The sequence below is a fragment of the Rhipicephalus microplus genome, unplaced genomic scaffold (assembly GCF_043290135.1).
Source record: "Rhipicephalus microplus isolate Deutch F79 unplaced genomic scaffold, USDA_Rmic scaffold_14, whole genome shotgun sequence".
In the NCBI taxonomy this organism is placed as follows: Eukaryota; Metazoa; Arthropoda; class Arachnida; order Ixodida; family Ixodidae; genus Rhipicephalus; species Rhipicephalus microplus.
In genome coordinates, this window is record NW_027464587.1 from 21,708,481 (window position 1) to 21,723,137 (window position 14,657).

General features: G+C 44.9%; 1 protein-coding gene across 5 annotated transcripts in view; it reads right to left on the reverse strand.

Annotated features, from left to right (window-relative positions):
- Polr1A (RNA polymerase I subunit RpI1) overlaps positions 1-14,657 on the reverse strand; it is a 610,310-nt gene that overhangs the window by 105,289 nt on the left and 490,364 nt on the right. For 2 of the 5 annotated variants that reach the window (XM_037432148.2, XM_075882915.1), the window contains one exon: positions 6,018-6,185. The exons of 2 other annotated variants lie outside the window; for them this stretch is intronic. In XM_037432148.2, coding sequence (XP_037288045.2) covers positions 6,018-6,185 — 168 coding nt within the window. Of the gene's footprint in view, positions 1-6,017; positions 6,186-13,538; positions 13,626-14,657 lie in introns of those variants that run through there. One more of the 5 variants, XM_075882914.1, reaches the window with a different exon arrangement.

Below are 14,657 nucleotides of genomic sequence, written 5' to 3' on the forward strand. Positions count from 1 at the left end.
CAACATGACCGCACATTGAATGCAGTGTAATGAACAGGATAACAAAAATTGTAATGTTATAAGAAGTAAGGCTGGCAGCCAACTCTTTTGAATCCAATATCGCGGAACTCCTACGAAACGCTGGTGTGAGCAAATACGGCCCCTCCAGGAAGTGCTCTTGTCACACAGTCTCTTCGCGTTGAAACCGCACTGATACTCACCAAAATAGCAAGAGCGCCAGCGATCACGACTGCCCTTAAAATCCAAATTCATTATTGCTATACTCAAGCGATCCCCTCCTTCCCCGCATTGTTTGATGCTTATTCAACATGGCTGGTTTATTTTTTGTTTGATCATTCAACGGTAGTTCTAACACGCGGACGATGTTATTTTATAAGCTTTCCAGGTGATAGGGAAGAGCCGACTCATTCGATCTCTGCCTAAGCAGCGCTTGCACGCTTTTACCTGCTCATGAAAGTTAGGATGCGCAGGGGCATGTTACCAATTTAGACTTGTTACGGAACACGGCGGCAATGGCAAAAACCCGCCGAGAGTGTCCATATAATTGCTATTGCAATAATAATGCAGCTGTTTATTGTAAAATGAGTGTTCCGGATTAGCTCTGCCTTCAGTCTCCCTCTTGTTTATTTCAGCGTTTATTTTCCGAATTTTCGTACCGAACCTGCATACAGTCGCACCCCGCTACAACGAAACTGACAGGGCGCAAAAAAAATTTCCTTGAAGCGAAACTTTCATTGCAGTGAAATCGAAAAAATATAGCTGATCTGAGCTAACAAAACAAATGAATGTTTATTCTCAAAATTAAAAAAATGTTCACTGCTTCCTATTCTTTCCCAGCAGCGTCACGATGTCATTCTCACTCATGCATAGCGAAGTCATGGTGAAAAGAACACTGAAACAACGCCTAAAACCGCCTTCGTGAACGAACCAAACAGTTGCATTAACAGTTAACACTAGCAGCTGTTCGCCGTAAAAACTATCTGCCGACATTGAGGCAGCGTATCGTGGAGCGGCGACTTTTGCATTATTCTATGCCATTCTTATCATCCATCACTCGCAGCTAGCTGATTTTGTTGATAATGTGGACGAACAGCCGCTCTGATTAGTTACCACACTGGTCAAGCGCGAACATAATGATAAGCATCGGAATCGGAAAAGGCATCGTTCTGCGGTTGCACACAGTTGCTGCATGAAAAAAACCATCAACTACTGAGCGACTGAGTTTCAGATTCGGATCGTCTGTGGCTCAAAAGCAAGCCAGTGGCAAAAGCAGGGCCAGGGCAGTCTCATTGCCATCACTATCGAGTAATGGCGGCGCCCATGCTTGCTTAAGTGCGGTGGTATAGTGGTGGTTTCTGGTGGTACCAACGTGTGTTTTAGACTTTGTTGACGCACTTTCAGGCTCTGAAAATGCATCAAAATGTTAAAGATTCGGTTCACTGCATAGCAATAAGTATTTGAGCTTGGAATGGCGTTGTAAAATTTCATTGAAGCGGGACGAACAAAGAAAAAAAAAGTGCCGCCATATCCACGAAGTGAATGATGATGAGTGGGCGAAGCTCTGGAGGAAAACCTGGTAAACCATGAATCTTCCGTACATTTTGCCTACTCGATTTTATTACAATGCTCCCCCTAGCGTACGTCGCCGCACTAAATCGAACGATTGCCTTCCACCAACGACATGTGCCATATGTGACATCATTCCTATTTTATAACATCTCGCATCTTTCATCATCAACTACAAGTACCGCCGTCTAGTTTATAACATCTTGCATCTTTTCATCATCAGCTACAAGTCCCGCCATCTAGTGAGCACTGAAAGAACTAAACGAGAAGAGACGACATACAGGAGACGGTACCGCCATCTAGTGGACACTGCAAGAACTAAACGAGAGGTGGCTACATACAGGGGACGCACAGCCCACGCCTTAAGGAGCTTCGCCCCTAAAAGTGTTTGTTGTGGCGACAATATTTGTGCATTGACTCCTATGGACTGCTGACGGGGAATCGTGAATTTTTCGTTGTAACGGAAATTTCGTTGAAGCGGCGTTTGTTGTAGCGGAGTTCAACTGTACAGTCGGGCCCACATATAACGGCCCCACTTCAAACGAACTTTCTCTTAAAACGAACAATATCTGCGTGACCGTGAAAATATACATTGGTTCAATGGCACAAAACCGCACTTACAACGAATGTCTCCCAGCGCCGCTGATCGGTTACAGCGAACATTCGAAGTCAGGGGTCTGCCGACTTCCCAAGAAACCGATTTCGAGTGCCGACCAGGCATCGGCGAGGTGCCCATACATTCCTAATGTTAAACGCCGACCCTGCTTCCGCAACCCTCTAGTTGCTGCTCTCCCCAACCCATGGAGGAAGAAAAGCTGTTTCCTTCCACCATGCCCCGACTGCTTTTTGGTTACGCCACCCCTCCGTCCTTTGTCCCCCCGCTATTCTGAGCACCCCGCATCGTCAGACGAGGCCCATGTTTTCACATTGCCACGGATCTATTGAAGACCGGGTGGCAATCTACCCTGTTTTCGATCACTGGTACTGTCGTTGGCGCCGCCGGCCAGGAGTGACCAGACCATTTGCCAACACTGTCGGCCACTGACTGTATCCGATAGTCAGCGTCTAGTGCACATGCATTCGCTACCCCACAGACTCTGATAATTTGCGATTCATTTCGTGTTTAGATCTTGTTTTCGCTAACTTCGCACTCAACTCAGCATCCCTTCCGCGCGCGTGCGGAAGCACAAAAACGGCTGTTAATTTGTGCGGAACAAATCGCGAAATATCGAAGTTCGTGAGGCCACGCAAACCCGCCGGCGCAACAAAACATTTTTTTTACACCGCGGCACATTCTTCAAACATCACCGCGCGCACTGATCCAGGCGGCCATGCTTTGACTTCTGCGCGCGCAGGCACTCTTTCCAAGTTTTTCTACGTGCAAGTTTTGCGGGCCTTTCAAGCAAGCTACCCAGCCTGCCTCTTTCCCGAGTGTTTTGGTTTTCAAGGTCGCCCTCCCGCCACATCCTTCCCTCTCGTTATCGCAACTCCTTGCCCTTCTCTCACAAGCCTGCTTTCCTCTCTTGACCACAACCCCTTCGCCTGTCTCCTCCGCTCTGCAACGCCCACCATGCTGGCTCGAATTAGTTCGTTTTCTGACTGGAAATGGACCCAGAGCTGTTCCACGCATTCTGGCATGTGTGTTGCATGTGCGCGTCTTGCTCACTCTTGATGTGCGTGTGTGGTCATGGTAGCCGACGGGAAGACTAGCATGCTTTTTCCTGCCCCTCAACAAAACGTCGAAAGAGTGGCGTCGAAAGATGGCTTGGCCTGAGCGTGATACGCGCGTTAGGTGCCACGTTGCGGAGCGCTTGCTCATAGCTGTTGACCACCTGGCAGCCAACTTGCCGCTTCATGCGTCCCGGTATTCAGCTGTGGTGATGGTGAATATTTCGTGGGCGGTGGTGATGGCTACAAGCGCAAAACTGTTTTCGCGAGGCTGACTTCGTCGATGTCGGGCCCGATGCCGAGCCTGAAGCTTCCAAACTGCGGCGGCTATTTGTGGTAGCGCGTCGTCGACTCCGACCTGGGAGAGCGGGTGGAATATCTGTTGCGATGGTTTAATTACGGCCGATGATGACGCCAACACTGGGGAACAGTGCACAGATTAAGGCATTGTGAATGAAGTACGTGGCAAGAGCGATTTGGAAGAATCGGATTGAGAGAACGTCGATACTTTGGAGCCAGTGCCTCATGCAGCTTATGCCACGGGCCTCGGCGAACGAGCACCCTGTCGTTTTAAGTGAACTCGAGACCACCTTTATCGCTTCTGCTCTTCGAAACACGCGCATCACGGACTTTTTGGGGCAAGATAAATTTGTGTTCTCACGCGAAACTTTTTTTAAAAGCCGTGTTTCATTTACTACAAACTTCGGGATACAGCGAACGGATGCAGCGTCAAGCTCAGGTTCCTTATAAGCGGGCTCGACTGTATAACGAAATTCACGTTATAACAAATTTTTCTGGAAATTTATCAATTTTCTTATATCTAGGTTTAACTGTATGTCAATTAACTCAAATATTTCTATTTTCTTCATTATTCACGGCTGAACTACGTCCATATTTATCTTTGCCATGCGAACCAGTTTTCGCAAACCAATAGGCAGGATCCCCCGCCTCTTTGAGGCGATCAAATTGCAGCTGGAAAGTACTGCTAATCTTATGTGAGTAATATTCTTTTTTTTTCTAATTCAGTGCACAGCATGACATCACAATTCCTCGTTTAAGAACATTCTAATGCGCCGACACGAAATTAAAACACCGGTTTTGGTGAACCGCCAGTGAAACTTTAAAGCCTGTACCAAGAAACTGCAAATTATTAGAGTTAGGAGCCTCAACAGTGAATCCCAAAGTTCCATTCCTTTTTGTTTAAACACGTTTAGAATATGCTGAACTCTGTACAGCATGTGACTTGTGAATGAAAATAAAATAATAATCTCTGTACCTCAACACTGTAAAACCTTTCTGAAGTTTGGTTACACCCTATCATGGACAACTAATACTTTAACTTATGAACAAATCGCTTAATTATTCGGTGTTTTGCTCGCATTGCTCAGGATAGCATGTTTCGACTGAACGTATCAATGTGATCATTCGCATGCCGATTCACTGCTACATCCTGTATATTATTCCGTTCACATTTCATGTGTATATATTACATGCAGATGTGTTTAGACATGTAGAGTATTTTAGGTGTAACAACAGTCAACATTCAGGGATGCCCTGCGTTTTTCTTTTTTATTTGGTGCACCCACGGTTCCAACGAGCAGCGGGTGACGGAAAACAGCCGGCGCGCTCAGCCGGTTCCACGCACACACTTGTCCCATAGTGCTTTGCGCGCCCACGGGGGTTCTGGGATTGCTTGGAAATGGTCTATTACTTTATTTTTTTGTTCCAAGAGGGAGACACCAACCTGCTGACCAAGAGCACTGTGTGATGAAAGCGGGAGATATAAAAGGCATGTTTGTAAGCCCATTAGGAATCTGGCCGTGGGGCAGTAAATAGCGTGCGCGACATCTGGTGCTGTGAACCGAGAAGTCGCAAGTTCGATGCCCGTTGATTAAACTTTTTTTCTTTGATGTGGTCACGTACATTTCTTAGACATCATTTCCCTGGCTGGAGTACGTCACTGAAGTCATGGTGGGCCCCAGCATGAAACACTTTCGGGTGAAAAATAAAAAGAGCCCATGTAGTGTTTAATTTTTGAGACTACCCTTTATTCCTTATCAAGGTTGCCAGAGAAGATAACGGCAGCAGAGCCAGTATACATTACAGCCTCTGACAGAGTCCGGATATTGTAATGTAGAGAGGCAGCTGTCTTAACTATTGGTCTACTTCATGCAATTTTAAGCCTTCAAATATAGTGAATACATATTAATGAGCCTTTACTCTATGGCAGCCAAGCATAATGCTTGTGTTAAAACCTATCATGGCCTGTGCACATGGTTCAAAGTGCAATTGCAGGAGCAGACTCTCATTTCTTCAACATGGATGTCTCCCCTAATTTTTGCACACAAAAAAAAAAAGCACAGCCACCCTTAATCAATCTGTAAAAATGTTTCTGTTATATTCTAGGATCATGCATCAATCAAATACACCTCACTAAATTGATATGTATGCCGTACATACATGTTTTTTTTAATTTTTTCTCCTGTTTCGTCTTGCAATTTAAAAGTTAATAATTTAATGTATGCACGCCTAATTTGTACAGTGTATGTATTACATACTTAAATGAAGTGTTTGTATGATAACTACCTGAGTTGTTTTATTTGCAGTGAAAATTATGTACGTGCATGTCTAATTGCTTAGTAGCTCTATTGCTGCAATTACACAGAAACCATGCACATGCATGCCGAATGCACGTAGGAGCCTCTGACAGGCCACATGGCATTTAGCTCTTACTCCTCTTTTTCTATAAGAAGGGTATGAACAAAAGTGAGAATAGGACCCACCACAAAGTTGACACCTTCCGTCTGGAGCATCTTCCCGCAGCCGGACTTGTCCTTCATGTCCTTGACAAGGAAGGCCCGTGTGATGTTGGGCACGGAATGAAAGATGGCCTTCGCTGACTCTTCCTCCACCATTGAGGCAAAGTCGAATTTGCTTCCTTTCAGTTCAAGCTGCCCCAGGAAAAAACCAACAAAAAGCGTCTGAATCAGACTGCTCACAACAGATGCATTGAAATGACAGATAGCTAAGCTGGTTGGTAGGTAACACAGGGTGCTCGACAAAAGAGAAGTCGCTGACAGCACAGACGCTGACTAACTGCAAGAAGGGCGAAAAGAAAGAAGGCACGAAAATTCATGTGCACATGCCTATGCAATAGGCAGAGCTATCGATCCAGCAGGCACAGGGGTCTATGTGAACTGTTACTGAAAGAAAGAAATGCAAATTTAAGGGCTCATTTTTCTTTGTTACACACAATACTAATGTCTGTTGGTTTTCAGATAACTGTTAAGGCGTTTGATTTCATTTTTATCCAAGTTAATCGAAGGTTGGCTCACACGTGCCTGTCTTGTGTCCATGTTTGCACACCCTGTCATGAGATGCATTGAAATATAACATGTACATTCGATTTCTTTAATTACACATAATTCAATCAGGTGTTCAGTAGATGCAATAGGAAGTTTCAAGTTCAACGAGGCAAAGGTCAAGACATTGAACTCCTCTAAGCACTATCAATGACGAGATTGTAACTGAGGATAAAAGCCACACTTTTCAGCGACTTTTTAAATCGGCTTTCTGCCCTCCTACACAAGTAAGTGTCAAAAATAAAAAGAACAACATTTGCTGATGGGCGAGACAGAGCTTTCATTCAATTGCATAATTAAGTTGTTACAACAAATTGATGAAAGTAAAGCAACTGGCCCAGATGGCATATCACCAAGAGCTTTAATACAGTGCTCTGAGGCAGTAGCTCGTTACCTTCATATTGCTAAGCTAACGTGCCAGGGAGGGCGAAGAGCGCTTGTCTTGTGAGTGGATCGGTGCAGGGCGGCAGCCATTCAGCCTCTTTCCATCGGCCCATCTTCAAATAAACGCCTTTCATCGTAACAGTTTGGTGAGAGGTGCGCGATACGACAACGGCGCTCCCTAGGAACGATGACGTACCAACTGCAGAGACGCAATACGTGGTGATTTGCCGAAGTAGACAAATCGCTGGTCTGCCGCTAGAGATGGATTCCGACACAGACAATGACTATCTGGCACATGCTTCTGGTCTCCTGACCTCCAGTCATCCATGGCAACCCTACATCGAGCCACAAACCTTCGCAGGAAAAGCTGGTGAGGATGTGGACGCATGGCTGAGCAAGTTGGTTCAATGGATGGAATGCCACTGGTCAGCTCTCCAATGTCAGCCTCTTCCTTGAGGGAACCGCGCCTGTGTGGTATGAAAACCATGAGGAGAGCTTGACAACATTGCAGAAGTTCGTCAAAGAGATTAGGAAGTACTTCGGAGATTTAGCGGCCAAAAATAAGCATGGCGAGCAAATGCTGATGCAGTGTACTCAGGTTCCTGGGGAAACCTGCACAATGTACATTGAAAAAGTGCTCAAGTTGTGCAAGGTCCTGGACCCTCGGATGACCAAAGAGGACAAAGTGCGTCACCTTCTGAAAGGAATTGCAGATGACGTCTACCAGTACCTCATCACGAAGGACAGTCTAGAGTCCGTGAGTGACGTCATTCTGCACCGCCGCACATTTAAAACCTTAAGAGCTCGGCGCATCACACTCAAGTTCGGCCACTTGACCAACGTAACGACTGTCGCCAGCTTTGACGTTGGTGCAGCCCTGTCTGACCTTGCTTCAATTATCCGCCAAGTGGTGCGCGAAGAGCTCGATCGACATGAAGCGGCGTCTGTTTCGTCTCCTCGAGTTCAGGAGCCTCTCCCTTCCTGCGATCCAGGTGTGGCGTATATCAATGCTGCGTCCGTTAATGCATACAACTTCACACCTCGTCCAATGATACCAACCCCTACAATGAACACCCATCTCGGTTATGATGTCCACGACGGCTTCATACGCGGTCCATCTGCAGTCTCTCAACCTGAGACAGCCGCGCAATTTATCCTCCGGTTACGAATTACAACTGGTCTCATGAGCGTCTGCTTTCATTGTGGTGTCCGTGGCCACATCGGCCGATTTTGTCCTCAGCGCTGTCGCATGTCAGCACCATGAAAAGACCGACCACGCACTTTCTATCGGTGCAACAACTACCATGGTGACGAAGCCAACTGGCCTTCCGGCTCTGATAGCAGGACGCCCTATCGACCAAATCACCGTAGCAACTCGCCAGCTTCTGTGCCGAGTACAGATCTCCATCTCCTCAGCGACGTCTCAAGTCCCCACTACCGAAAAACTAGGCGGCACAACCGATGGAGGTGAGGCCACCAGTCATCTTCAGCCACATTTCCCCATGCTTCCCCCTGTCACTACGCATCACAACAAGATTAGTGTTTTAGTGGACAATGTTGCTACGTCAGCCTCAGTAGACACGGGAGCGAGTGTATCTGTCATTAGTCTGGATTTCAAAACTAAACTCGGTCGTAAAGTAATGTTTCGCTGGGACAACCCTCACACATTTCATGTCGTAAGTGGACAATTGCTCCGACCCCTTGGTGTGTGCACCGTGAACGTTTATTTCTCTGACAAGTTATATCGAGCTGAATTTGCAGTTATAATTCTTGGCCTCGACTTCCTACAGCACTATGGTGCCACACTTGACTGTGGGACCAGCGAGCTTTTCCTGCCCCCTCTTGCCGACCTACCTTCTACCTGCTCGCACACCCTCACCGTCCTTGAAGATGTCGTCCAACCGGCACATTCCGTATCCAGAGTTCGAGTAGCTGCTGATAGTGTTGAGATTGATACACTTGTTGCAATTGCTGAGCTTGTGTCTTTGATCATAACGAAGAAAAGTGCGTTCGTACCTCGATGCGTCATCTCTTTAGCTTGCGGAACAACCACACTGTGGGTGTTCAATATATCTGGTAAGTCTGTTGTGCTACCCAGGGGTATGAGGCTTGCATCGTTTGAAGTGGATACCAGCATCGATATTGCAGCTTTAAATATAGAGACATAACACGAAGCCCAAGCAACGTATATTAGCCCTGGTGTTCTTCAAGACTCTTCCCTTTTCCTGAATATGTTCAACAAGTCACTGACCTCCGAGAAGCGTCAAGTGATGGTCAATGTTCTAAGGAAGCACGCGTCACTGTTTGATTTCAGCCAGGAAGCTAAGGAAGTGCGCATTACCAACACACGGGCTCGTCACAGGATCGACACCAGGTTAGCGCATCCAATCAGGCAGAAGCCTTACCGCGTGCCCGCGTCGGAGCGTAAGGTTATCGCTGACCAGATGGATCACATGCTGGCCAAGGGCGTCATTCAAGATTCTTCTAGCACTTGGGCTGTGCCGGTCATCTTTGTGAAAAAGAAAGCCGGATCCTGGATGTTTTGTGTCGACTACCGGCACCTCAATTCCATGACTAAAAAAAACCTACAACAACCAAACACGTAAAACTGAGAACCACGCATTTTTTGCGATGTAGCTTACCTGGAAGTTTGGAGGTTGGTGAAATATTCGCCAAAGGTTCTCACTTGTGACAAGTATCCTCTACCTTCGCTCGTTTGGCGCTGGTTTTATTGGTAATTTCCGCAATCTTCCAGCCAATTCTTGGCTTCATTTTTGGGCACAAGTAAGTAAAGCCTCCGCTCAAAAACCTAAGGCGCCGCTTCAGCGAGTCATCAGTGGTCAGGGGTGTCTGTAAATTTAAGCCTAGCGTAGTGTCTCTAGGCTTAAAAAAGTTTTCCTAGACGCAGTCACTTCCCTCTAGTTGTTCATCTCCTCTTCATATAGCCCTCACCCATTTTTGACAGAGCGTTAAAAGGTCAAACTTTTCTTGTTACGCAGAACTGATTCACAGCTCGAGGCAGTCTCGGCGTTTCCGTTCAAATGAATTGCCGTCTGCTCAAATGTGCTTCGCTAATGTCTGTCTTTCGCACACAGTAGTTCTTTATGACACTGTTATATCGAAGAATGTGCAAAATCTGTTCTCGACCTGTAATCGTAGTTAGGCATGCGCCTAAATACAATACATATATACACTAAAACCTCGTTATAACGTAATATGATAACAAAATAATGGATATAACAAAGTAAATAAAATTCCCCTTGAAAGCTCCATTGAGAACTATGCATTTTAAACCTCACGGTAAAGAAGCAAAATTGACCAGCAAATGGATATAACCAACTAAATTAGTCTATCAAAAAAAAAGACCGTTGTGTGTTAAGTACATGTAGTTTTCTGCGGAGTTTGACACTCGTTCAGTGCGGTTCTTTCTAAACTCCCGCACCTAACCTACAGCCCAGCCACGCGCAGCCAGCGGAGAGGATTGAGGAAGCGCTCAGCGGGTCACATGATCGAGAAGCGGTGCCGCGGTGCAAAGTGATTTTTCTCTAACACACAATGGGGAAGCTTTAGAAGACTTACATTTATTCACAAATCAGAGGACAACCATCATTATTTGAAGAAATCAATGTTGCGCGTCTGCACACGTTTGCCTTGCAGTGAGTCAATCAATTTCGCACGCAGTTTGCAAGCGGCCAAGTCCAGCGCCAACGCTCTCTAAAGGCGACAGTAACTAACGTTTCCGCTGCTACTCTGAGATGCACTGAGAAAGGAGGAGTGTCTCCACGCGAAGAGAAGCAGATCTGCATTAGAATAAATGCGTGGTTGAAAGAAAGGAAAAGAGGCACTATCTTCTGCAGCCCTTGCGGGAGCACGGCTCAGCGCCTTCAGGAGGGGGAAGGGGGGGGTGGAGAAAAGAGTCTAGAAGTAGATAGGAGGAGAATAGGAGCCAACTCCCCGCAACAGCTTTTTTTTTTTTTCCCCTCTCTCTCTGCCCGCGGCCTTGAAAGGAAAAGGGTCTCTATGTGCAGAGACGGAAAATGGAGAAGAAGCGTGGCACAGGCATGTCACTGATCGGCATTTGAAAGAGAGCAAACAATCCGCCGCAGTCTTATCTTTCCTTTTCTTCTTGTAGTTCTTCGCGCACAGCGTTGAAAGGTGCTGCCCCGGGATCGGGCATGGTGCTGAGAACATTTTCGGAGCGCGGTATGTTCGAAATAATCGTCACAAGTGCTTTCGAGTTCGAATTACGGGGCATTTTCGTCCATTGGAATACACATAGCTTTGACGGGACCACAGCGTGAGTTCGAATCAACCAGTGGTTCAAATTAAGTGTGTTCGAAAGTTGATGCGCGTATACTTGATAAATTTAATTTATTCTTTACTGAAATTGGCTCAACCTTAGCCCAAAATTTCCTTGTAGAGAAATGAAACGTTTTTCAACCTCCTTATCAAATACGTTTGCTTTTCACTACATCAGTGAGGATGAAATTCATGACACTGTTGCCAATATAAGCACTAACAAAGCCAGTGGAATAGATGGTATTACTGCTTGCTTAGTGAAAGATAACATTGATATTTTGAGTAGCATCTTGTGTCACATATTTAACCATTGCTTGCATACATCGACGTACCCATCCTGTTTAAAAAATGCCAAATTCGTGCCAGTATATAAGGAGAGCGATCGCTCTGATCTTTCAAGCTATCGGCCCATATCTGTGTTAAGCATTACAAACACCATATTCGAAAAGATTCTTGGAAAATGAATGCGCCTATTCTTAGAAAAATATAGTGCTTTTTGCCCGGAGCAGCATAGATTTAGATCACACCATTCCACATCAACAGCTGTGTTATCGTTATCACAGAAGATTAACATAGCACTGCACAACAACCTTCTTGTAGCAGTTGTCTTCATTGATTTAAAAAAGGCATTCAATACCGTCGGCCATAATATTCTGCTTATGAAATTAAAACACTATGGATTCTGTGGCAAAGCTTTTAGCCTCTTTTCTAACTACATTTATAGACGTCATCAAATGGTTAACATGCAAGATTTTAAGTCATCATTATTAAACATAAAGACAGGGTTACCTCAGGGGTCGGTCCTGGGGCCACTGTCATTCTCACTACACATAAATGATTTGCCATGCATACTCAAATTGGCCAAGTTGCTGATGTACGCTGATTGCACAGCTTTAATAGTTACCGCCGATAACATAGCCGATATAGAATGTAGAGCTAATGAAGAACTAGAAAATATTTGTCAGTGGTTTGCAGTGAACAAATCAAATTAACACTCAATGCAAAGAAAACCAAATACACCATTTTTCACTCCCGTTACCGAAATGTAAACTGTGAGTCATTTCGACTAACAATGAACAACTGCCAACTTCAGCATGTAAAAGAAGTTAAATATCTCAGTGTAGTGTCTGACAGCTAATTACACTAGAAATAACAAATTCTGTTTGTATTAAGTTAGCATCTGGCTGCAGTATGCTACAGGCTGCTAGAAATTATTTTTGCAGAAATATTCTCAGAGTCCTTTATTTTTCGTTTGTTCATAGTCATCTATCATACTGCTTAGACTCATGGCGATGGACCTTGAAAACATACCTTGATCCTATCTGCATATTACAAAAGCGTGCGCTTAGAACAATAGATTATGTGGCATACCATGAACACAGTGCATTTTTGTTTCACAAGTTGGATATTCTACCTTTTGATTACTTACGGCAGCATAAAACCGCAGTCACCATCAGTAATGTTAATGCACACAGTGTACCTTTCGCTGTATCTATCTTTTCTTCCTGGTCCCACGTCACTAGATGCATGACATTGCGGAATTTTAATATTCCACCTACTAAAAACCTGTATGGTGAACGCTTACTAAAGTTCGTAGGAGCTAAAGTGTGGAATAACATACCACTTCAGATTAAAGATTCTAGGGCTTTCTCGAGCGCACTCAAAAAAAATTTGCAACATGTAGAACAATAGTATTGACCATGTACTAAACCTTACACATAGTTTGATGTTTTGTCTGTACTTGTTTATTTGATTATTTATGAACAAAGTGCAACAATGTGTTCTATATACATTTCTGTACGTCCTCTCAAGCATTTATGTCACCTTAATACCCAGTGATATCTTCTTGTATTTTTGTTCGTTTTCTTGAAAAATCAGTTTTTTTTTATGTTCTGATTTTTTTATACTAGTTGTATTCTGCTTGTATACTTTTTCCCGTTAGACCCCCTACTAGCCTATGGCTATGGGTCTAATCAGTGTTGTGCATTTTATGAAATGTAATCATAACAACCTCAATAAAATGGAAAAAATTAGTAAGATTCAACTGTGTGTATTTCCCGCCGCACGCATGGTCGCGTAGCATTACATCGGGTCGCAAGGCGGTTTTCTTCTTTGCATGTTTATAAATGTGCACCCATCTGAGCTTACATTATTACCAACTGTTATACTTGATATCACAAAATTATAGATTAACAAAATAATTGTGGCTCCCCTTTAACTTCATCATATCGAGGTGTGAGTGTAATTAAAAGTGTTGGCACAAAGACGTTCTACTTACTTCATTTTGTTTTGGCAAACCACGCCAGTGAAAAACTTCCATAGCTGCATCCAGTAGCATAGTGGAGTCTGCGAGAAGCAGATGTAGCAGACGACACTCGGGCGCTGTCGGGAACCGCAGGCGCACGCACTTTCCTCCCGCGGCGGAAAACGAATAGTTCTGTGTGTCGCCGCAACGATCGCTGCGTGCACGTTCACCAACCTCCTCTCCTAGGGGGACAATATCGCGGCGCGCGCTGTCGTCGGCCCGGAGTTTCCCCTCCTGTCTTTCTTGCTCCGTGCCTTGGAGCTCATAGATTGCTATCGCATCGCCGCGACCGTGGTTTTGTCTATGGCGGTTCGCGGCAAACGGCATTACCCTGGTTTTGCATCACTGAAACTCTACCGTAAGTTTAGATGAATGCCTCTCAAATTCGTTTATAATGCAATGACCTCGCAAAAAGCTTGGAACGAATATGCCTGCATTTTTGTCAATGCAGCCAGACCTCCCACACATATTTCGATTTTCGGAATATTTTCATGGCGACCCTACAAACGGAAGAAACGGTTGCAAACCGGGAGTCTTTTAGACAATGCGGGAGACTTCGCAAGTTTGTGATGATAACACCAACACATATAGTTTTTTCCCGGTGGCGGAATATAGCACAACGCCGTTTTTGTAGCCTCCACGACCAGCCACGGCAATGCGTCATAGCATATCGCGGAGGCCACGCTGTTTTACTAATTTTATTTTGTTTTTGCAAAAATAAAGTAATTTTCATGAATTTCGGTCAAGATTTGTAAAATTGTACCCTCGATCGAAATTTGTACATTTTACGGGAAAATCAGAAGACTTAGCAGGTGTGTAATTGGTAAGGCTCATTTATAGAATCCATTCCATGGCTACTTCAAAGAGTGCTGCAGGGCCCCTTTAATGCTATGAATCACTGCACATCACAGTGGCTCAACCAAACGCATTTTCAACTGTCCACTTCCAGTACACGTCTGGAAGCTTGATGTCATGCAGGCAGCTGATCTGATTAGATGTGCAATGAGTGCCGTAGGCAATTTTTAACACAAAAGTGTTTTATGCCAGGGCCTACCGAGATTTCAGTGACATAT